The sequence below is a fragment of the Dermacentor variabilis genome, chromosome 4 (assembly GCF_050947875.1).
Source record: "Dermacentor variabilis isolate Ectoservices chromosome 4, ASM5094787v1, whole genome shotgun sequence".
NCBI classification, from domain to species: Eukaryota; Metazoa; Arthropoda; class Arachnida; order Ixodida; family Ixodidae; genus Dermacentor; species Dermacentor variabilis.
In genome coordinates this window covers 228077766-228102260 of record NC_134571.1, presented here as the reverse complement: position 1 = coordinate 228102260, position 24495 = coordinate 228077766, and the positions used below count along the sequence as shown (strand labels likewise).

The following is a 24495-nucleotide window of genomic DNA, read 5'->3' as shown; positions in this document are numbered from 1 at the left end:
TATTGTAGTTCCACAGTGCCCTACTCTTCATAATCGCTGCACTTCTGTTACCTTTAGTTGTTAGATATTTTTCGTACTCTGTCAGATACTCAATGCCATTATTTATCCACACCCCAAGGTACTTGTATTTATCGACTATCTCCAGCGTGGCCTCCTGTATCTTATGCTCGCTGCAACTGTTATCATTAAAAATCATGACTGCTGATTTTTCTTTGCTAAACTTCAAGCCTAACCTGTCTCCTTCTGTACCACATATGTCCATTAATTCCTGCAGATCTTCTGCATTGTCAGGCATTAATATAATATCATCCGGATGGATGGATGGATGGATGATTGTGGCTCAACCCTTTGAATCGGGCGGCGGCGGCGCGCGCCACCTAGCCTTTAATGGTTCTATATGCATGCATACCTATGTATTTACTCCTTTACTTTTGCGTTGATATTGTCCACCAATCAGATAGCCTCCGTTTAGTTATTTCTACCTGTTCAAAGTCTATTGTACTTTCACTGTCTTTAAAACCCAAGGCTTTGAATAGTTCCCCGTTAGATTCAACTGCAGGGTGAAGTTGTTCACAAGCAAGTATCAGGTGTTCCGCCGTTTCCTCCTCCTCTCTACACGCCTCGCACACCAAATCTATCTCCTGGTATCTGGCTCGGTACGTTTTAGTCCTCAGTACACCTGTCCTGGCTTCGAACAACAATGAGCTTCCCTTAGAGTTATCGTAAATATTTTCTTTGGCTATTTCTTGCTTAAACGTCCTGTATGTCTCCAATGCCGATTTGGTTTGCATCTCTGTACTCCACATACCCCTCTCTGCCTCCTTAACCTTTGTCTTGACAGATGATTCCTTACTTGTTCCCCCGCTACTGCCCAAGTATTTGCTTGTCAATTTTCTAGTTCGCTTCCTCCACCTCGTGTCAACATTCCTCGTGTACAAGTAACTGAAAACCTTCCTAGCCCACCGAATTTCCCCCATTTTTCTCAATCGCTCCTCAAATGCTATCTTGCTACTAGCCTCTCTGCCCTCGAAAGAAGACCATCCCAGATCCCCCTGCACTCCAAGATTTGGTGTCTTGCCATGTGCTCCCAGAGCGAGCCTACCCACACCACGTTGCCTAATTTCCAACTGTTGCCGGGTCTCTGTTCTAATACATAGAACTGCATTGGCAAAAGTCAGGCCTGGTACCATTACCCCCTTCCATATCCCTCGTACTACCTCGTACCTATTGTAGTTCCACAGTGCCCTACTCTTCATAATCGCTGCACTTCTGTTACCTTTAGTCGTTAGATATTTTTCGTACTCTGTCAGATACTCAATGCCATTATTTATCCACACCCCAAGGTACTTGTATTTATCGACTATCTCCAGCGTGGCCTCCTGTATCTTATGCTCGCCGCAACTGTTATCATTAAAAATCATGACTGCTGATTTTTCTTTGCTAAACTTCAAGCCTAACCTGTCTCCTTCTGTACCACATATGTCCATTAATTCCTGCAGATCTTCTGCATTGTCAGCCATTAATACAATATCATCCGCGTACATCAGTCCTGGTAATGACTGTTCAATCAATTTTCCTTGCTTGAGAAATGATAGGTTGAAGCCGAGTCCGCTTTGCTGTATTTTGGCCTCTAAACCTTGTAGGTACAGCATAAACATCAGAGGTTACAATGGGCACCCCTGCCTAAGCCCCCGCCGAATCATCACAGGCTCCGAAACCTGCTTTTCCCATTGTATAATCACCAGGTTACCTTTATAGATATCTTTTAAGAAGTTGGTTACTCCATCTTGCACTCCTAAAGTTTCCAGAATGCCCCACAAGCCCTCTTGAAGTACACTGTCATAGGCTCCCTTGATGTCCAAAAAAGCCAGCCATAGGGGTCTGTGTTCCTTTTCAGCTATTTCAATGCACTGTATTAGCGAGAACAGATTGTCTTCTAGCCTCCTATGCTTCCGGAACCCATTTTGTAGCTCTCCAAGTACCCCCTCGTTCTCTACCCATGCCTGCAGTCTGTCCTTTATAATCTGCATAACCACCCTGTAAACCACTGACGTCACTGTTATAGGCCGGTAGTTATTTATGTCAGCTTTGTCCCCCTTTCCCTTATATATCATTCTCATCCTACTTAGCCTCCATTCGTCAGGTACTTTACCATCCACTGGCATTTTGCTCACCACCTCCCTCAATGCTTTCTTAGATTTCGGGCCCAATTTCTTTATTAACATAATTGGAATACCATCGGGGCCTGCCGATGTGTTACTTGGTACCCTCTTCTCCGCCCTTTCCCACTCTTTTTGTCCAAGCGAAAGCAGTGGGTTGACCGGGCTATCCCTCTCCGACGTACTGCATGTACCGTTTGTCTGTTTCGTAAATTTTTCCCTCATCATGGTTCCTATATGCTCCATTGCCGCCTCTCATTCTAACCGAGTACCTTGAGCTGTTACTATATACCTCTGCTCTAGGCTTGTCCTATTACCCAAGGAGTTCAGATGTTGCCAGAATTTTCTAGCTGCCTGTTTATCTTTTTTATTGCTTATTTTTGACAGCCATTGGGACCCTTTTGTCTTGATTTTCTCGTTTATCAAATAAGATGCTTCCCTTTTGCATTTTATGTAGTTTACCCATTTCCTCTCTACTTCTGCTTCAGGTTCTCCCTTACTTTTGGAATACCTGTGTTCCCTGGAGGCTTCCTGACGTTTCTTTATGGCCTTCTTAACCTCTTCATCCCACCAGCTCTTGAGTTTTCGTATCCCTTGCCTTGTTTTCCTGACTCGCGCCTTACCTAGCTCACGCTCAAATAGTCTCATTAACTTTGGGTAAGTCCAATCAGTTTCAGTACTCTCTGATATTTCCTCTTCAATTTGTTTGGCCGCTATTTCCACTTCGTCTTCTGAGTAAAAAATCACATCTGGCGTTTCCTCGCGCAGCGTTCGTGCTTTAGTTTCCCTCTTAAAACTCAACTTGATACGTTTGTGGTCGCTACCTATACTTCTGGAGCCCTGTTCATCTATAATCATGGCTCCTAATCTATCGTACATCCTATGTGACATCAACGCATAATCTATTGTCGAGTGTCGACCCCCTACCTCCCATGTTATGATCCCGTCACACTTTTCAGTAGAGTTACAGACAACCAAGTTAAGCCTCTCACACATATCCTGCAGCATGTTACCTGTGGAGTCTGTGTACCCATCCATATCTTCAACATGCGCATTCATGTCTCCTAATACAATTACTTCACATCCTTTTCCTAGCTCATTGATGTCCGCTGCTATACAGTCCAACATTTTTTGTTTTCCTCTTTAGCATTTGATCCTGTCCAAAAGTATACAAAGCCCAGAAGTGTTTTCGCCCCTGCTACTTTTCCTTCTAGCCATAAATGCTCCTTGCATTCCTGTTTGACCCTTTGCCAATTTGTATTTTTATGAATGAATGCTCCAATTCCCCCACCCTTTCTGCTACCCTGCACTCTGTTGCAGTATTCCCATGCATAATCAGGGTTACAGGGCGGTTGTTCCATGTCCCTAAGATGTGTCTCTACAAACCCATAAACCATTAAGTTCTCCTGCCTTAGTTGTTCTTCGATTTCCTCCCATTTTAGCCTATTTCTGCCACCTTGCATGTTAATGAACCCTATGTCTGACTTAATTTGGCTCTTGCGCTTATTCCTGTCACCTCTCCTACAGTACCGATGTTCGCGTGTTTGTGGCTCCTGCCTCGAATCATCCACGCCTACACTGCTTCTTTCAGGGCTCTGGGTCCCCCTAAAAAAGCCGTTGCCTGGCGACCCATCCTGCCCCCTATCCTTTTGCCAGTGGCACCACTGTAGTGAATACCATTCTGCACAAAAGGTCGGAAGCCGGTTCCGTACACGTCCCTGTTGACCTCCATCACGCTGTACCCGAGTCGTCCGCTCAGACTCCTAATGACCCGATTGGCCTCAACCACCCTCCTTTCTACCTGGTAAGCCTGGCCCTGGACCTCTGGGATAGTGCATATGGTCACATGCACCCTCCCGGAGGCCTCTCTAAGCTTACTCAGCCCAGTGTCAATGTGCCTCTCAAGGTCCTGGCTTCTCCCCTTAAGCACGTCATTGAGCCCAGAATGCATAATGACCAAGCTGTCGCTCTCCGTGCCGACCCCAATTACTTCCTGCGCCTTGGTCATTGCTTCCGCCATACCCTTGCCCGCTTGCACCTCCACCTGTATTCGCCCGTCCGCCTTCACTCTCGCCATCACGCCCTGTTCGGCCCTCCCCACATTGGAGTCCCCTATCACCAGGACCCTTCTACGTGCAAACCGTTCGACTGCAGCCTGTGCCTGCTGCCCCTCCCTTTGCGCCCGCTGGCGCCCCTGTGGCTGCAGCGTCGCCTCACTCGGGGCGCGTTGTGCAGCTTCACTATAACTACGCTGTTTCACCGGCGGCGAGCTGACGACGGTTTGCTTTGGCTCCCTGCCTCCCACTTCGCCTGTAGGGTCTACCCTACTTTCCGAGTTTTTGCCAACACTTTGTTGTCCTGACCCGACCTTCTCCGCTGCCCGCGTCTCCAGCGCGTCGAGCCGCCTTTCCAGTTCGGCGCTCCTTTCTTTTTCTGCCTCAAGCTCGGCCACGGTCCTTACTAACTGCGCGGCCTGGGCCGCCTCCACCTTGACAAAATTGTCAACTTTCGCCTGCAGTGCTACCCGCTTCTCCTGTTCCTCCCTCAGTTCTGCCTTAAGCTCGTCGAACTTAGCCGCCCAATTCCCTTCCAGTTTTTGGACGGCTTCCCTGACGCCCTCGCACGACCTGCACGTGAAGCTAGACCCCTCCGCGTCTGCTAAATTCTGGAACTTAGTTTCGTCGAGGAAGCACCATCGCAGGCACTCGTCGCACTGCACTTGCTCCCCGTCCCCCGCAGCCTTCGCGTTCTTCGATTTCATCGCTAGGCCTACGTCCCGAGGCCCAACGAGGAACTTCGCCAAATCACTCAAGCAAAGCCGACCTCGACCGCTATCCCAAACTAAAATAAAGAATTGTCACTCCCTACCCCATGCAAGAATCTGAGGAGCTAGCTGAAATAATTAACGAAGCCTATCAATAGGTCCCTCCTACCAACTAGGCCTAACGGGGGAGCCGCCAGACCTAGACAAAGCCGGTGCGTTTGCTACTCTTACCAAGAATTCAAAATTTGCGCCCCTACTCCATGCAACAGAAAATACTTCAAAACACTAGCTAATAAAGATAAAAAGGTACTTAGCTACGAACGAAGTCGCTGAAGCGTCGACCACAGGAGCGTCCGTACCGCGGTCCGCACCGTCCGCGGTTCATCCGCGATGGTCCGCGATTCATCCGCGGTTCATCCTGTTGTACAGCGCCACCTGTGGTCACATACTTTAGTTCACGACGCCACCGCTACGCTTATTTCCGTAGCACTGTGGAAGGTACAGTTGCCCTTCTCTAAGTTTGTATAGGTGTTCTGTGGTAGCAGCATGGCGTCTCGCTTGTACTGTCGTGATGTGTGCGTGCAGCCGTGTGTTTGGGCTTTATAAGTTGGTTCTTTATTCTCTGTTGCGGGACGGTGCGGGTGTGGTCCATGTTGGCCGTACAGGTGTCAGTTATGCAACCGAGGGATGATCCTGTTGAAGTTTCCGGTGGTAAGCGGTTTTCAGCGGTCACGCCTGTTGCAGGAGTGTCACTCGACGAGGTTACGAGCTCGAAGCTGTGGTCAGATTCCTCGTTGGCGTTCCGCAATTCTCTTCGCACGGGCGCGGTATGTTGCAAAAGCCGCTTTCGCGATCTATCGTCGCGACGATAGATCGGGCTTTTTTATTATTATAAGCACTGATCCAGTTGGGGTAGGGCACATGTAACCTACAAACGGAAGTCTCAGGAGAGCACCTGAGATTATAATAAAGCAGGCGGCGCAGGAACTCCAGGGCACCCAAGGGACAGTGGGGGGATCAAAGCTCGAAGCAAAACGGTACGTAGGTTGGGGCCGCCGAGGCAGGTGTGTGCCAGGGAGTGTTCGCACGGACAGCTCCCCTGGCACGCGCAGCAGAGCCTCTTAAGGTCGAGATGCCTTAAAGGCACCTGCGCCCATGATCTTTCTTTTGCCTCGGTGCAGTGTGCGCGATTAAAGAGAATAATATGTAGGGCATCCGGTGCAGTCGCGAATGCGTCATGACAAATGTAGCTCGCGTCGCCTGGCGTGTGCAGCAATATCAGAGTTGGTTGTGTGAACTTTATGCATAATACGCTTTGTTACGGTACCTTAACGTAATGGGTCTAGAGGACGGTGTCGGTACATTTTTTCGTACCGCCCTAATCCTATACCCCCTACTACAAACACACACACACATACCCCCCTCTTTTTATGTATACATACAATTCCTTGCCATGACGGATCCATAGCCTCCTTTATTTTTGAAAAATAGAGGAGGCTATGGACCAATTGACCAGTTCAAGTTGTGAACTTGTCAGTAACTGTCATAGGAATCACTGCATTAAACACAATTCCACGATCGGATTGTTTACTTTCATTTTTTGTTGTAACACTGAGGACTACATAGAACTTCATTTTGTATATGTGAGAGAAGTATGTGGATATCACGAGCTTAAGCCAATGTGCGATACACAGACAAAGCAGCTGCTACAACATGAACTGCATTGAGGGCCACACAACACATACGTAATTAAAGGTGCAAAATATAGGGGGAAGCTTCAAAATATGCTCTGTAGCACTGCAAAGTGTAACATATAGTGTATGTGTACAATAAATGTTCAAAAATACAATGCATCAATGTCTCATTTGCCTTCAAGTTTATTATCAAGTTCAAGTTTACTGAAGTTTATTATGAGCATATGTACAACAGGAATCTACTGACACACCCGCAGTCAAGGTGGCTGTTCGAGGTGTGCTGGCTGCCTCAGTGTAAGAAAAAGAAATTGGGTGAATGTCGACACCAGTGCCACTGCTTCTTGCCTCCGACCTGCACGTGCCTCCACGGCATCTTTGTGCACAAGTGTGCTGGCTTGGCGAGGCGCAGGAGTCATCCGAGAGAAAGAGTATCGTTTACATGGAGAAGTGGCTGTTCACATTGCCTGCCGCTTTCCCTCAAATGTTTCCTTGGCGACTAGGGTGACACACCCGCAGTCAAGGTGGCTGTTCGAGGTGTGCTGGCTGCCTAAACGAAAGAAAAAGAAAGAAATTAGATGAATGTCGATACCAGTGCTATTGCTTCTTGCCTCTTACCTGCATTTGCTCCACGGCCTCTTGGCTTACGGAGTCTGTATGAGGGAGCTGCTGTGACTAGGCGTAGGCATTGTCTAAGCAAAAAGAAAAGGCCATTCAAATGGGAAATTATTGAAATCAATGCAGTTATGTCTGCTTCTTGCACTCTTCTTGCCCAAAAATTTTCAAACATAGTGTCCAGTACACACCAGGACTTTGACTGCTTCTGCTTTTTACCTGCAGCTGTTGCTGCGAGATCCTTAGTATGGTTGCGTGCAGCATTGTAACACTTGGTGGAGGCATTTGAAGTGGTAGCGAAAAATATAAAGAATCATCCTTGTCTGCACGAATGCTTTCAATTTCTAAATGCAGTGGTAACTATCACTATTAGTGCAAGGCCCCCCACATCTATGCGGCAAGTTCCATAGCTCGAAACTGAATTTTTCCTGTAGTGTTTCACAAGGCGTCTGATATGTCCACATTAGATGTGATGTGTTTGTTTTTATTTATCCCAGTGTGGAGAGAGCATCATTAAATTGCTTTTTTTTTTTTTTTCTTGTCTTGTTTTTTGATTTATTTCTGAATTTATCAAGCACCAGTCTCATGATGCTAAAATGACTTATGTAATGGCAATCAGCTTTTGTTTTGCAGAAAAACAACGCATTTCCTGACCCATTGTTTGACATCCCCTCACTCGCATAATTTTGCAGAGTATTCTACCTATATTGACATGCTTGACCTCCACTAAAGAGTCTTGCATTTTCAAATACGACTCTTTCCTTAAAATCATTCGACACTTCTCATAATTTCTGTACCTTGATCTTGGATACTCTGCATTCACCATTTTTGCTTGTTTCTGACTAAAAATGTCTTTTTTAATTTAGAGCTTAAATTTTACCTTTGGAACACACGGAAGGGCTTGCCATTGCATATCTGCATAAAAGGGAAACATGTTTCATTAAACATTTGCAAAATCCAATTGAAGATTGATGAATGCAGCTTGTAGTGTGATATGACTGAATGAGCCATAAAAGTAACTCATCTCACTTGGTAAATTAAAGCACATATTAGTGTGATGTGCAAGATACGTTACACTAACGTGGTAGGTTCTCTTGTTTATACAGCAAAATAATCGGTGCGCGAGAAAAAAGTTATTTTTGCATACCCCTTGTACACACTGATTTAAGGAGAATGAGCTGGAGCTGTCCACATGATCAACTTATTTTACCTGCGAGTATGGTCAACAAAAATGTGTCCCAGCTGCTTAGTGGTACTCGGGTTTATGTCAGTATTGCTTATGTGCCTGTTGTCTAAAATAATTGAATTTTGAAAATGCTCGCAGGCATCTGATGTGCATATCTGCAGTTTATGGATACATGTAAAAGACTCAGCATCAAGTGTAAGTGAACGTTCCCGCAGGCCCGGAGTCAATCCTGCAAATAGATTCGCTGCACAAATTTGTGAACAGAAAAGATATTTCACATGAAATGGCATGCAAGGAAGTGTTGAAAATATTGCACAGTTAATAAAACGCCTACGCTATTAATATGTGGGTTGATGCACTCGTTATGCAAAACGGAGGTGAGGCGTGCAGACAGGACACAAGAGTAGAGTATTTACAAGCAAACAACACGAGCGCCGCCCACTTCTCTACTCTTTTCTCCTGTCTGCACGCCTCACCTCTGTTTTGCATAATGAATCCTTACCAAGTAGCTGAGCTTTCTGCCGTTCTAAGTCTCGATGCACTCGATTTCGTCCGCATTAGGCACTCGCCTCTTGATTACTTCGTGGCACAGAAATACTCGGCATCAGGCTGTTTGTCTGCTGTGGCCTTTGTAGAAGCATGATTGTTCAAAGTGCAACAATTAAACAGATTCTTTGAGTTGCTCGCGGCTTCGCCAGTACAATTCCGGTACGCTGGTCCGCCTGTCCAGCAATTTCCTACTGAAGGGAAACCTGCAAAGAAAAACACCGCTCCGCATGCAGAAAACTGCTCTACTGTGACGCTTCTCAAACGATTGTGATGCACCACAAGAGCTGCCTACTCGCGTGATATTCTCATCAAGGAGATACATTTGTTTACTTACATGTGAAGGTATATGCCAGAGCACTTCGGGGCTTCGGTGGCACACAAGGCACGAGTGTGTGTGCCATAGCGTCCGATGTCGACGCGCGATCGCATGTCAAACCTAAACTGTACGAAACTACTACGCATCCAAAAAACAGATTCGAAACCAAAATTCGCGTCATCCTTTATTGCAAGAATGCGTACATCGTAATTTACATAAGTCGCGGACTTGGTGATTGCTTTCTGTAAACTTAATATTAACGTACCACCTTCATAAAGCCATCAGGTATGCGTTTTTAGATGAGAAAGCATAAGGTGACCTGTACTTGCTTTCAGCTCTTTCAATAATAATTGCGCTGGCCACATTGACCAGTAGCAACAGGGCGGCGCCCTAGAGCATAGGAAACTCTATGCCCTAGAGGCATAGAGTTTCTCCTAGAGGGTAATCTGGCGCCACCGTCTATGGGAGTTTCTTAAGGGGGCACCGTGCCGTCATGGGAATGACGGTATATGTGTCTGCGAGGCTCGTGTTGGCTGATGTTGTAAGAGGCTTCGTCTAAAACGTGGATATGGCTACGCAAATAACGCGTTCTTAAAGTAAATTGTTCATAAAATGTTTCCATTCACGCATATTACATCTTTACTCACTCACGATGCATGACCAAGCGAAGAAAAGCAAGAACAGACGACCAACTGTTTCAAAGCGAGCGCGAACCTTGTCGTCTGTCCTCCAACTTTAGCGGCCCGTTGATACTTTTTACGTAACATGAAGTCGTACACACAATAACAAGTTCTCATAGTTAAACAAAACATGTTTTCGCGTAATAATAAAGCTAAAACAGCTTTTCACATGCTGTTCTAGTAGAAAACGAATCATTGTGACAGACGGAACAGTGTTTGCCAAGCGCGTCTTCAAGGTGTCCTGTCTCTACGAGAACGATGCCAATCCGAATCCACAATATACCGGCATTCCCATGCATACCACAGCGCAGCAGCGCCAGATTTCCCTCTAGGTAATGTAGTGAGAAACTCTATGCCTAGAGGTTCCCACTTTTCCGGCCCAGCTTTTCCTCTAGAGTGGTTCTACTAACTCTACGGTGTGTACGCTTATATGTTACGTAAAAAGCACTACCTACTGTATACAGTAGGTCGTGGTAAAAAGTATCAGCGGGCCGCTAAAGTTGGAGGACAGACGACAAGGTTCCCGCTAGCTTTGAAACAGTTTGTCGTCTGTTCTTGCTTTTCTTCGCTTGGTCATGCATTGTGGGTGAGTAAAGATGTAATATGCGTGAATGGAAACATTTTATGAAGATTTTACTTTAAGAACGCGTTATTTGCACAGCCATATCCACGTTTTAGACGAAGCCTCTTACAACACCAGCCAACACGAGCCTCGCAGACACATATACCGTCATTCCCATGGCGGCACGGTGCCCCCTTAAGAAACTGCCATAGACGGTGGCGCCAGATTTCCCTCTAGGTATTATAGTGAGAAACTCTATGCCTACAGCCGAGGGAGGGAGTCCAACGTGGTTCTAGTGTGGGAAAGGAGGTGAAGGAGGCGGAAAGAAAAATGTGGGAAGAAAGAATGCTCGGAAAGCCAGCGCCATCTATGTATAGGTCACAAAAACAGGAGGTTAAGAGAGAACTCTTATTTGATAACTCGCGGGGCAGCTCACTATTATTCGAAGCTAGGACGGGGGTTTTGAGAACGAAAACATACAGGGCTAAATTTGAAGACGTGGACCTTTGGTGCACAGCTTGCAGAGCCGAAATGGAGACCACAGAGCATATACTGCTGAGATGCACAGACCTTCGCCCGACTCTGGCAGAGGGAACAGTGGTAGATATGGAAGGGGCATTGGGTTTTCCCGGGGAACGAGCGCAAATAGACGAGAAAAGAGTGGCAGTAACGAAGGGGAGGCTAGAGGATTGGTGGAGGAAGTCAAGGGAGAGATAATACCATAAATCGGGGAGATAATGTTTCCTATACTTTTTTAGATAGATATTTTGGGGGAGGAGGGGAGTAAAAACTAGTTTAAGGAGAAGAGGATATAAAGAAAGAAAAAAAAATAGGAGGGGGAGCAAAAGGCTAGGTGCCGCAAGCCGCCCGTTACAAAGGGTATAGCCGCCATCCATCCATCCATCCAGCGGCGCTCTTGCGGTTCCCGGTTTCAATGCATGGGCCCTCTGGGTAGCTCGTCCTCTAGAGTCAGTATAGTAACTCTATGAGTCTAGCCAACTAATGCCGCGCCACCTGACGGCCACTTTTGCAACGAGCTCGCCCCACGCGCGGAGCAGTGCGACATCTCTGGAGGACGCGGGATAGTTCTTGGTGCCGTCACTACAAGCCATGGATAGTACGGATAAAATGTACGTACGCTTTCAAACTGCTGGCAGTATCCGGCTACTGGTGTTAGGTAATATATTTCGTCGGTTCCTGTTAAATTTGCAGCATAAAGCACAACACGATTGTGCGCTAAGCTACGTGAGGAAAAAAAAAAAAAAGATGGCTGCACTTGCAAACTTTTTGCGCTTTACGACCGCAAGACATATCAGCGCCCTAGTGACCGCTGTCGTCAGTGATCATTGTACGTGGTATTTTTCGCCATCGCGCAATAGCGGTGCAGCGTGTATGGTGCTTGCGTTTTAAACGGCAAGACGGTGGGCCATGTCAGCCATGTTTTAGTTACTTGCGCCGCTTGACGAAGGCTGTCAATCACTTTTCCACGCTCGTCGGTGCGGGCTCACGGTGCGTTGATTGTGTTTCCTTTGATGCTGACACCAATACGGGCAGGCCAGATACCTGCAACACTTGCTGCGCACTCCGGCCGCAATCGCCTCGCCGTGCACGGCCAAAGCGTGGCAAAAAACTGCGAGTTCACGAGCGACACCTGTCGACCGGCCAAGCAATGTCGGTGTCTGAGCTCTTGCGCTATCTGCGACCTGGCGCTGGCTGGCTCAACTAATTCATTCTGAACGGAGTGATGGTGGATTGTGTGTTGTATATCCGCGGATTTGTACCGATGGACATTGTCCGACCGATGGCGTTCCTCTTGTATTCTTCCTCCGTGGCTCTTGTGCGTGCCCGTTGCCAGGCCTAAGCCTTCCATTGCATTTAGCCAAGGCGCGCATTGAAAGGCTACGCTACGTGCGCTCCTCCTGTGCAATAAACTCGCTTTGTGACAGCATTGTTAATATTGCGGTACACTCTCGCCCCAAACGGACGTCTTACCACACGTTTTACGTTTAATAAAGAGTTAGCAACGTGCATTGATGTCGCACTCTCATTGGGCTACCTTATGGCAACGAGGTGGTGACCGTCCTGCTTCGTCAATGCTACACCGCGAGCTGCCGGAAACGCGTGTCCTCGCTGCATGGGAATATCGCCGCAGAACATGTCCGCCCGTATTAGGACCTTTTAAAAAATGTTCTTATATTCCTTGAAATTCTTTTTCAGTCTCGTCATCATCAGCCTATTTTATGTCCACTGCAGGACGAAGGCTTCTCCCAGCGATCTCCGATTACCCCTGCCCTGCGCCAACTGATTCCAACTAGCACCCGCGAATTTCCCAATTTCGTCACACCACCTAGTCTTCTGCCGTCCTCTACTGCACTTCCCTTTTCTTGGCACCCATTCTGTAACCCTAATGGTCCAACAGTTATCAAACCTGCGCACTACATGATGTGCCCAGAGCCATTTTTTTCTCCTAATGTCGTCTAGAATATCGGCTATACCCATTTGCTCTCTGATCGAAACCGCTTGCTTTTTGTCTCTCAATGTTATGCCTAGCATTCTTCGTTCCATCGCTCTTTGTGCAGTCCTTAACTTGTCCTCAAGCTTCTTTGTCACTCTCCAAGTCTCTGCCCCATGTGTGAGCACTGGTAAAATGCACTGATTGTACACCTTCCCTTTCAATGATAATGGTATGCTTCCAGTCAGGAGCTGACAATGTCTGCTGTATGCGATCCAACCCATTTTTATTCTATGAATTTCCTTCTCATGATCAGGGCTTCCTGTGTTTAATTGACCTAGGTAAACATACTCCTTCACAGACTCTAAAGGCTGACTTGGGATCTTGATTCTCCCTTGCCCAGCTATTCATCATTATCTTTGTCTTCTGCATATTAATCTTCAACCCCACTCTTACACTCTCTCTGTTAAGGACCTCAATAATTTGTTGTAACTCGTCTGCAGTGTTGCTGAATAGAACAATGTCATCGACAAACAGAAGGTTGCTGAGGTATTCGCTGTTGAACCTTACTCCTAAGCCTTCTCAGTTTAATAGCTTGAATACTTCAAAAAAGGTGTTTTAAGGCTCCTTTAGTTTAAAACTCCATATGCTAATGTGCACATAATTTCTTCTTGGCCTTTGTGTGGTGTGGGGAATTGAGCAGACATACTTGCCAGTCAATTACCTCAATATTATGTAACCACTGAACAGCCATGTTTAAATGGAAACGTGCTGCTGCATAAATGAAGGGGATCTGCACTGGGCGTACGCGATAGAGGTATCAGGAGGCCAAGTGGTGGCAGCTGCACTCTTCTGGCTCTGCATGGTGTGCGCTTTGAAGTGTGTGAGGGAGAAGAGCATGCTCTGCCCCCATGGTGTGAACTGAGCTCGTACTGGTCTGTAGATTTAGTTGAGGGCTTTTTTGAGTACAGTCTGTCTGTGCCTGTTCATTCCTTACCATTGTGCCCAAATTCTTTTAGACAAGAACCAAAGTGGCGTGGTTGCATATGGACAGCCGTTGCAGAAACCCTTTGCTGTCTATTTCCACTGCAGCTGCGGTTGTGCAATGCTTGCATATAGCTAGCAAGTATTGGAATGCAGATCCAGAAGGTCCTGTAATAAAAGTATCGGAAGCTTTAAATGTGGCCAGCAACAAAACAAGGGGTGCGAAATCAACCGACAAAGGGAACAGGTGTGCATCATAATATTTTTGTAGAGCATAATCTGGGGCCTTATTATGTAAGGATTCTGTTCTACGCCGTTGGCTTGGTACAATGCTAGATCTTCAATGTTGCCAGCCAGTGCTGCACTGGTTTGGTTCGTTTGCTTGCTGCCTTAATTCACGAATTAACATCAACTGTATGTGAGATGTGATGCCTCTCAGCTTTCCACAATAAGCCACATTTCTTGCCCACCCACCTTGTTGATGGACAGTTCCCACAAATTGTTCGTTAGAAGCAGTTCCACGATCCGAGGGAATGCTTTATGAAAATCACTTGTGGTGGAACCCAGAAGTAATCATTCTCTTTAGCGCTTCAATTGCATGTCTTGACCAGGATGCAGTAGAACCCGGAATGATCAGATAGGTTTATTGCAAGTGGCTTAAAGTGTATTGCAAAAATAACTTCAGAAATTACACCAAGGTTGCTTAAGGAAAGGCACTCCTGGAACAGTCAAGCTGGTACTAGCCAAATGTAGTTCTGCTTTGCCATCCACATAGCTTAGTCAGAGCCACATATTTCTAAAAATGTTTGTGCATTACAAAATTTCTTGGAAGTCTCACCTCGAAAGTGGCAAGCTGAATCGTCTTTCTCACAACAATCAGAGCAGTGTGTAGACTACAAAGGCTGCCCTGTTGTAGACTCGTCTGTAGAGCGTGTATGTATTTTAATTGTTTCTCATTACTGTGTTCAGTCAGAGCTCACCTCAAGTTTAGCAAAAAAAAAAAAAAAAAAAGCTTGTTTCTGCACTTTAGGCAGTAATCTTTTTGCTGATTGTTTTTGCTAGTTAAATTTAGACCATATGAAACTTGATGCTCTGCTGTGGAGCAGTGGCCACACATTTGATGCTTGGCTGTCTGAAGAGATGCCTAAAAAAAAAGATGTAAGAGCAGTATGAAAGAGAGGCTGTCTTATTTAATTAAAAAAAATGCACTCCAACTGAATTTGCACTTGTCAAAATGGGGGCCTTTTGTTAGCTAGTGGTACAATGTCAAGATGACCTATTGTTTTGGTTTACAGTGTCATTGTGGAACTGGAAATTGTTTGACACTAGCTTGCTTTGTCATGCAGAGAAAAATGTAATTTATTGGCTTAGCCTGTTATATATAAGTAGTTACCTGGAGGAGACTTGTTATTGCAGTCCTTGGAAACAGTGTTTAGTGCCAAAGTTAGTGTTGACAATTCTGCAAGAATAGTCTCCTGCGAGTTGGAAGTTTGTTCAGTTCGTGATCTATAGCTAGTAAGTAGCCTTGTAAACGTCTATGGGCAGCTCGCTACACCAGTGGCAGGGCACAGGAGGCCTCAAGCGCAGTGACCAACTATGGCCTCGTGTGTTGTCCCTGTGAACACCTCATCATCATCATCATCCGTCCATTCTATGTCCACTGCAGGACGAGGCCTCTCCATGCAATCTCCAATTACCCCTGTCCTGCGCCAACCATTTCCAACTAACACCTGCAAATTTCCTAATTTCATTGCCCCACCTAGTCTCTTGCCGGCCTTGACCGCACTTCCCTTCTCTTGGTACCCATTCTGGAACCCTAATGGTGCAACAGTTATCTAACCTGCGCGTTACATAGCCTGCCCAGCTCCATATTTTTCTCTTAATGTCAATTCGAATATTGGCTATGCCCATTTGCTCTCTCATCTAGACCACTTTCTTTCTGTCTCTTATTGTGATGCTTAGCATTCTTCGTTCCATCGCTCTTTGTGCGGTCCTTAACTTGTCCTCACGCTTCTTTGTCAGTCTGCAAGTCTCTGCCCCATATGTGAGCACCGGTAAAATGCACTGATTGTACACCTTCCTTTTCAATGATAGTGGTATGCTTCCAGTCAGGAGCTGACAATGTCGGCTGTATGCGATCCAACCCATTTTTATTCTTCTATGAATTTCCTTCTCATGATCAGGGTTTCCTGTAATTAATTGACCTAGGTAAACAACATACCCCTTCACAGACTCTAGAGGCTGACTGGCGATCCTGAACTCTTTTTTTTCCATGTCCGGCTATTCATCATTATCTTTCTCTTCTGCATATTCATCTTCCACCCCACTCTTGCACTCTCTCTGTTAAAGTCCTCAATCATTTGTTGTAGCTAGTCTGCAGTATTGCTGAATAGAAGAATGTCATTCTTCCAAGCACTGAGTGAATCGCAGTGGAGAGATCCTGTCTCCTTGTCTGACCCCTTTCTTTATGGTATCTTCCTACTTTTCATGTGCAGAATTAAGGTAGCTGTGGAATCTCCGTAGATATTTTCCAAGATATTTGCGTAAGTTGTCTGTACTCCTCGATTATGTAATGCCTCTATGACTGCTGGTATCTCTACTGAATCAAAGATCTTTTCGTAATCTATGAAAGCCATATAAAGAGGCTGATTGTATGCTGCGGATTCCTTAATTACCTGATTAATGACGTGGATGTGATCCATTGTAGAGTATCCCTTCCCAAAGTAAGTCTGTTTCCTTGGTTGGCTGAAGTCCAGTGTTGCCCTTATTCCATTGCAAATTGTCTTGGTGAATATTTTATATAATGCTGGGAGTAAGCTAATGGGCCTATATTTTTTAAATTCTGTAATGTCTCCCTTTTTGTGGATTAGTATAATGTTTGCATTCTTCCAGTTCCCTGGGACTCTTGAAGTCGATAGACACTTCGTAAGAGAGCCACAGTTTTCAGTCATTATGTCTCCTCCATCTTTGTTTAAACTGACTGTTATTCCATCTTCTCCCGCTGCCTCTCCTCTTGCAGGTGGCGGCTGTGAGCATGGCGGATGCCTTGGAGGCCATGGCAGCATATGCCGAAGAAGCTGCTCCACTGGATGGCGGCGGTGCTATCATCCTCATCCCACAGGTACCCTTCCCATTTTGATGGGCAGCTGTGCTTGAGCATTTCTCTTTGTTTTGCATTAGACCGAATTCTCAAGGGGCAAGCACAAACATGTTCCTCTTATTGGTGCCCACCTCGGTTTGCTGGGCACGTGCAGAAGTTTGCTGATCGTACTGTTGGACGTATAGAATGTGTTGATCATCCATGTAGCTTTTGTCCTGTCGCCGATGCTGCCTTCTCCTGCTGTCCCTCAAACAAAAGATTGCATGCGTGGCAAGAGAATGTCGGGCCAGGCAGAACGTTGGGCAGGAACGGATTTTAATATTTCCAATCTTCTAGACATGGAGCAAGTGATGTTATGTCCATTGGTTACATCGACACTGGGGGTGCACTGTACCATACTCTAAAACCAAAACCTCTTGACCCAGAGATCCGCGACACCACCTCATCTTACTTTAGAAAAGGAGAGACACAGGTACTGTGGCCCATAGGAACTATGGTTATTTAGCATGAATTGGCAAAATAAGGGAATGAAGGGACAAGGTGAGCGCTAACTCTTCACTGTTTTTTGTGCACACAGGTACCTTGCATTTATACCAAAGATCCTTCAAACCGCACGTAAGGAACGCGCATTACAGCATCCGCAACATTCTTTCAATAAAATGACTCTCGGAGGGTAACTGACATGTCACTAATACAAGACGCCCCCAAGTTTCCTAATGTGATGGGCTTCTAATATCGGGGCCCATTTGTGAGGCACATTTGCTTACCCACTACCAAGCACATCAGTGTAAGCCATGGCTAGACCACATAAGAATTATGGGCAGAAGCAAGCATGCAGTTGCGCGTGAATCACTAGAAGCCTATCACATTAGGAAACTTGGGGACTCTTGTATCATTGACACGTCAGTTACCCTCTTTCCCGCTGAGAGTTGGAAGAATGTTGCGGATGCTGTAATGTGCGGTTTGAAGGATCTTTTAGTATAAATTTGATGCACCTGTGTGCGCAATAAACAGTCGAGAGTTAGCACTCACCTTGTCCCTTCCTCCCCTTATTTTGGTCGATTTGCGCTAAGTGGCCATAGTTTCTATGGTCGCTTACTAGCCCCTTTTCAAAGTCTTGTGTCCTCTTGCAACCAAAAATAAATTAAATGAATGGAGGGAAAAGCCCGCTCCTACTAATAGCAATAACGTGCATAAGCCAATTAAAATTTAAATGAACTGAGGTTTGAAAATGTTTTTTTTTTTTTAATTTATTCAATACTGCCGGCCACCTTTTTGTAGCCAAGGCAGGAGTGGATACATGACGTTTACATAATAATGGTCCATCAAGAAAACAACAACAGTAACAACTACAACAGAGAACCACATAGGCACACAGTAAAGTTACTGCGAAGCAAAACAGAAACAAACAAAACAACATGCAAACGCCTTACATTCAAATCCGAAAATAAAGCATAAAAAGCCTACCAGTGAAAAACCGAGCACACAAAACTTATTGGCTAGAACTGATTGCTGAAAAAAATGCATCGGGTGATGATAAGGTGGCCACGTTATAAGTTAACTTGTTCCAGTCGGCTATAGTTCTTGGAAAGAAGGACAGCTTCTATGTGTTGGTTCTGCACTCAGGCATTATAATTGTTTCGTCGTGTTTGTGCCGAGTCTGTCAGGTTTTGTTGTACTGCATGTCAGTATGGAATTCTATTTCGGTATGATTATTAATGATTGCGAATAACATATTCAGACGGTGCATTTTTAGATGAGATTCTAAGGTGGGAAGGCCGGAGCGGTTGAGAAGATCAGACATTGAATCGCAGCGCCTTTCTCTGAACCCGCTCAATACTTTTTACATTTGTTTTAGTGTGCAGATCCCAGAACACGTCAGCATATTCCAGTAAGGGACGCACAAGTGAAGTATAAGCTACAAGTTTTGTTTTAGTGGTTGCATGTTTTGGCCAGTGTCTTATTAGCCATAGTCTTTTGGATGCCACTGAAACTATGTTTTTAATGTGGGGGCTCCAACTGAGGTTCGAGCTGATCGTTACGCCAAGATACTTAAATTGCTCTACTGGTTCAAGAGAAGCGCTATGAATTTTGTAAGAATACTTACAAAATTCATACACCCAAATTCATGACACCCAAAGTGCATATATTTGTAATAAAAAGAAGCAATGGGAAAAAGAGAATGTGGGCACAGTAACAGCTGGCATCCTAAGGTTCATTCAGCGAGGGCACAAGATCCTTCTCTAGGGCGTTTATTGTGCAATAATGAACATAATGTTGATGATGAAAATCATTATTCTCAGGTGCCAATGCAGTGAAAGGTGGTGATGATGATGGTGATGGAGGTCTCCAGGAGCCTGTTGTTGCAATGCTTGCTTGTTGGTGGCTTTGAAGGCTGTGATCTGCAAATTTTTTTACAAAATATGGTTATGATGTGGTGATGACCGCCCGTTCCACTTCTGGTACTGGGACGGACGTTCACCACCGAATTGGCATGACAAGAAGCGCCTTGTCCTGTCTGTATTCCTTCTTGTGTGCCGTCACTATTGGCGCTTCACCTATTGAAATCATTGTTGATTGTTTTAACTGCGTTATTTAAAGATTTGCTACTGACCCCAAGAGCTGTGTCATCAGCATACATGAAGGCATGTGGTTCGTTTAGGCCGTTTGGAAGGTCATTTATGTATATTGTAAATACTATTGGCCCAAGTACTGATCCTTGTGGTACACCCATAGTAATGTCAGAGAGACTTGAGGTATGCTCATCGATGACCACTGCTTGTTTACAGTTATCGAGATAGCTTTTTAAAAAGTCTAAGGAAATGCCTCGGAATCCAAGTCTTTCCAGTTTCATGAATAATATGCGATAGTCGACAGTATCAAATGGCTATCTTATATCTAAAAATGCTCCTTTTGATATTTCGTTGTTGTTCAAAGCTTCATTGATTACATTAGTTAAAGACAGAATAGCCGTAGTTGTTGATCGGGACTTCTGAAAGCCGTGTTGATGCGGGGAAAGGATGTTATTTTTATATAGAAATTTTCTTATTCTGCTAGCCAGTAGTTTCTCAAAAATTATGTTTATGCAGTTCAATACCGATATAGGTCGATAATTACCGAAATCATTGGGGTCCCCACTTTTATAAACAGGCGTCACTCTTGCTATTTTCAATATCTCCGGGTATGCGCCCGTGTAAAATGCTTTGTTAAACAATTTAGCGAGAGTAGGTGCCAAGGTTTTTATGTTATTTTTCACTACGGACACTGCAATAGCAACAAAACCAGGTGCCTTTCCTCTAACAGATTTGTAGTTGCTATTACTTCCTGGATTGAAATATCTATGTAGCCAAAGGAACATGAATTCCAAGCAGGCAAAGATGGTCCGAACCTATTTTGCATGCCAAAAAGAAGTTGGGTTCCAACCGTACAAAAGTGATGGTTAAATTCTCCACTTGCTGATGAAGCATCACATCCCGTAGCTGTCGATGGAGGAATTAATTTTTAAACTGTAGGTTTAATAATAGAGTTTATAGTAGCCCATAATTTTTTCTGATTGTGAGACGACGCGTTGATCTGGTTACAGTAATAGAGCTTCTTCTGTATTCTCATTGCTGCCAAGGCTTTGTTTCTGTGCTCCTCGCATTGATTAAAGTAGTACGTGTTTTCTCGATATTGTTTCACTTTATTGTGCCAATAATCTCATGCTTTAATTAAATTCAGTACGCTCTGTGTCATCCATGGACATATTGGTTGTGCATATCGTATCTTTACTTTTATTTGAGCGCACTCTGCAATTGTACCCTTAAGTCTTTCTATTAGCATAGAACAGTGCATGTTAGCGTTTAAGTCGTCCAAGTCGGAGAATGACATGTTGGAAAGTGGCAGTGACAGTTTTTCATGACCAATACACTTTGTTGTACTGGAAAAATTTGTCCAGTTAAAATATGTATCGTCAAGACAATATAGGAACGCAATAGGTAAGTGGTCAGCAGGACCTGTATCGTAGGCTCCATAAAGGCTTTCAGTTGCATTAAAGTTGTATAAAATGTGATCAAGGCAAGTGGAGGTATGGCTTGTAATTTGCCTGGGACCAGTGACAAGATTACTGAACCCATACAAAGACAGTAAGTTTGAATATTCAGTGTGTCTGATACTAAGAGTGTCAATGTACATGTCGCCGTCTATAACAGCTTTCCTATTATTTTCGGTCAGGTGGATGAGAGCATATTCTAGGTCATTTAAAAACATGCTACAATCAGTATGCAAGGGACGGTATACGACACCAATGATGACATTGTGCAACTCTACGAAAAATATCTCCGAGTGTCCGCTAGTAGGTCTATTCAAAGAAGAATAAAGCCTGTACCCGAGGGAGTTTCTAATATAGAATCCCACCCCTCCTCCCCTGTTTGCAGCAATTCTAGGACACCAGAGAGAAACGTAATTTGGAACGTTATAACTTTCACCAGGCTTAAGCCAAGCTTCCGTGATGGCTATGATGTCATACATGTTATTGCGCTGTGCCAACAGCGTAAGGAGAGCATCAAAATTTTTTCCTCAGCTTCTCACATTGCATCGAAGCAGTGAGTGCGGTTTACTATGTGATCTATGAAAGTTATCAACAGAAGAACTCATTATGCCACACGGTCTAGGTCAGCCTCCGTGAAGATGCGGAGGACATCGGAGTTTTCTGCTTTACTCGTTGATATTTGTATATGTATATATTTACTATATTATATATATATATTTACTGTATACTTATATATTTCCAGTTGTGTTGCTTCTTTGCAGCAATCACTTTTGCCACTAAAGCTTTGTACTCGGTGCATAAGTGCTCATTTATGAACGCTGGTGTACGTTCTGTCAGGCCAAAATCGGCTGCAGTAAGACGGACTTTTTTCGCACATTGAAGCAAGTTGTCACGGGTGGCACAGGTCTTGAATTTGATAATGATGTTAGATTGATTTTTGTTTTTTGTTGGAACACGGTGTATGACATCAATATCAGCCATTGTCACCTGCGCAGGAGCCTTTGCTGCCAAGGTGGTAACTGCCGGCAGTGACTTATTGGGTGCCCTGGGGATACCTTTCACTTCAATATTTGTTCTACGACTGTATTGCTGTAGTTCCATCAGTGCACGTCTAGTAGCCTGCAACTCTTTAGAGAGGCGGCTGTTTTCACTTTTAAGTCGACTTTGTTCCGTCTTCACCTCGCCTAATTCCCTCTGCACATTACCAAGTGCTTTCTTGAATTCCTCGAAGCTTTTGCTCATAAAATCTGCAGATTTCTTAAGGGAACCAAGGTCACAGTTTTGGTTCTTATCCATGTTGTCAATCTTTGCACTCAACTTCAAAAACAACACAGCAAGTTCTTTCACCATTGTGGGCGTTTTTTCTAAGACCATTTCGCCCGTATTCTTGCTCCCCGCGTCAGATCCATCATAGCCCATAGCTGGGCGACGACCTAGGCACGAAGCTAATATTTAGTTAATGTTGTTTTACACACCTCTAATGCACAAAAGTGCGGGGAGTAGGCCATCGATGTGAGCGTGCCTGGATCGTCCACAGCAATATATACACAGCCGGGGAACATGTAAACTGTCAATCAGACAAAGATACTGTTCCGCCACATTTAAAAAAAAATAAAAGAGAATTCAGACGGAAAAAAAAAACGATGCGAGTATTGGAAGTCACGGCACACCCCGCTCACCATGTGGCATACGCTTTCCCAGGCGTACTCGATACGATCGCATTCCATGTTTTTGCTGCGTGAGCGTTGGTGATAAGCTAAGAGCAGCGCCAATCAAGTTAGAAATCAACTTCCGCTGACCCAACGAGAGCATGCCGACAAAGAGAAAAATTGCATTTCGCGCGCCTCCGTTGTGATCACGTGGCGGAACCCAAAGCGCGTTGCCGCTGAGAGCGAGAATACCTCGCGAGCGGCGGTGATAAATAAGCTAAGAGCAGCGCCAATCAAGATAGAAATCAACTTCCGCCTCCGTTGTGATCACGTGGCGGAACCGAAAGCGCGTTGCCGCTGAGAGCGAGAATACCTCGCGAGCGGCGGTGATAAATAAGCTAAGAGCAGCGCCAATCAAGATAGAAATCAACTTCCACCGCCCTGCAAGAGAGTGCCGACTAAGAGAAAAATGATGTTTTGCGCGCCTCCTTTGCGATCACGCGGTGAAACCGAAACCGCAAAAGGGGTGTTGCTGCAGTCTGCACGACCCGCTGAAGCTAGAAATCAGTTCTGTTTATCTCCCCAAGAAGGTAGCACAAATTTCAAACGCTTCTTGTAAATCCTAAGAGGTGGCAGCACCTCCCATTGAGCATGTATCGTCATTATGGTGCGAAATTTCAAACGGACGGTTGAAACCATACCCGTACGGCAAAGACCTTGCGGGACAGAAAACCGCCGCCGTACATGTATGGCAAAAATCTTCAAAGGGTTAAGTGAGGCCTCAGAAGTATACATGACACTTCTCGCAAACAAAGGGACATGCTAACACTTCATGCTCACCAGCAGAACACCTACATTCAGGAGGAGACAAGGTTCTTGAAGCAAAAGCTGTGACACATTGGTGTCCGCAGCAGGACGAAGCTATTCTCTGTTGGACTAGCACTGAATCCAGACGATGGACACTCGTACATTAAGAATTTTTAGAAGGCAGAGTTCAATGAAGACTTGCTGCCGAAGCGTGAACAGCAGTCGTCGAAGCTTGGCAGCCACAGGCTACACGCCAGGACGACGTTTCACCTCGTGCAGGTAGCCCTAGTTCCTGGGTGCTGACATTCAGAAGGGGAGTCAGATGGTTGTTGCACTTGAGTGAATGTTGGTGTGGAGATTTCAAATAGCATCCATGGCAAGGAATAATGGGCCTTCTTTCATCAAATAAGGTCTGACGGGAGCAACGGTAGTGCTGTACTTGACACTAGTCATGAAGCATCCTTCGTTAGGGATGCATTGCTTGGAGTAGTTCCGAAGGACGGTGTGATTGTAGAAGTCTCGTCAGTGGTAAGTACCGCTTGAAGTCAGGCAAGTTCAGCAAGGACACGGTTGTGCCAGTGCCTACGAGGAAAGTGATGTTGGCTTTGCCAGTTTGTAGGGAAATCTTCAATGCCAAAGGACGGCTGGAGCATTCGTGAACATTTACAATTGTAACTGCACTGTGCTGAACTTGTGTGACTTTCTTGAGTATTTCTGGCATTATTTGACAGCATCTGATATACTTTCATCAAATGCGCATTTGATGAGTGGCATATTGCTCGGAAGTGGCCTCATTTCCCACATGCGGCACACAAGTATGCTTGCAGGCTACGCATGTAGGAAAATTCGCGTAGTGTTGATCGTATCTGCATTGGTAACATACACCCGATTCCGATCTGTGTAGGCGATCACCTTGATGTCCACCATCTCGTCGTCTTCCCCATCCAGTGG

The 24495-nt window shown here is 45.2% G+C and overlaps 1 protein-coding gene and 1 long non-coding RNA gene across 14 annotated transcripts in view; one reads left to right on the top strand and one right to left on the bottom strand.

The window, feature by feature from the left end:
* Window positions 1-6782: 6782 nt before the first annotated feature.
* On the bottom strand, window positions 6783-9440 carry LOC142580153 (uncharacterized). Of its 2 annotated transcripts, XR_012827591.1 has the most exons (4): window positions 9299-9440; window positions 8918-9167; window positions 7233-8144; window positions 6783-7164 (listed from the first exon to the last, which is right to left on the bottom strand). It is a non-coding gene; the product is annotated as an uncharacterized LOC142580153 (long non-coding RNA). The 2 variants fall into 2 exon arrangements; XR_012827592.1 differs by lacking the exon at window positions 8918-9167.
* A 2055-nt stretch (window positions 9441-11495) lies between these two features.
* Window positions 11496-24495, top strand: part of LOC142580151 (uncharacterized) — a 750235-nt gene continuing 737235 nt past the window's right edge. For all 12 annotated transcript variants that reach the window (XR_012827590.1, XM_075690998.1, XM_075691004.1 and 9 more), the window contains exons 1-2: window positions 11496-11652; window positions 16978-17079. Coding sequence is in view for 11 of the 12 variants with exons in the window: in XM_075690998.1 (XP_075547113.1) it covers window positions 16993-17079 (87 nt within the window). In the remaining variant the exon portion in view is untranslated. The remainder of the gene's footprint in view (window positions 11653-16977; window positions 17080-24495) is intronic.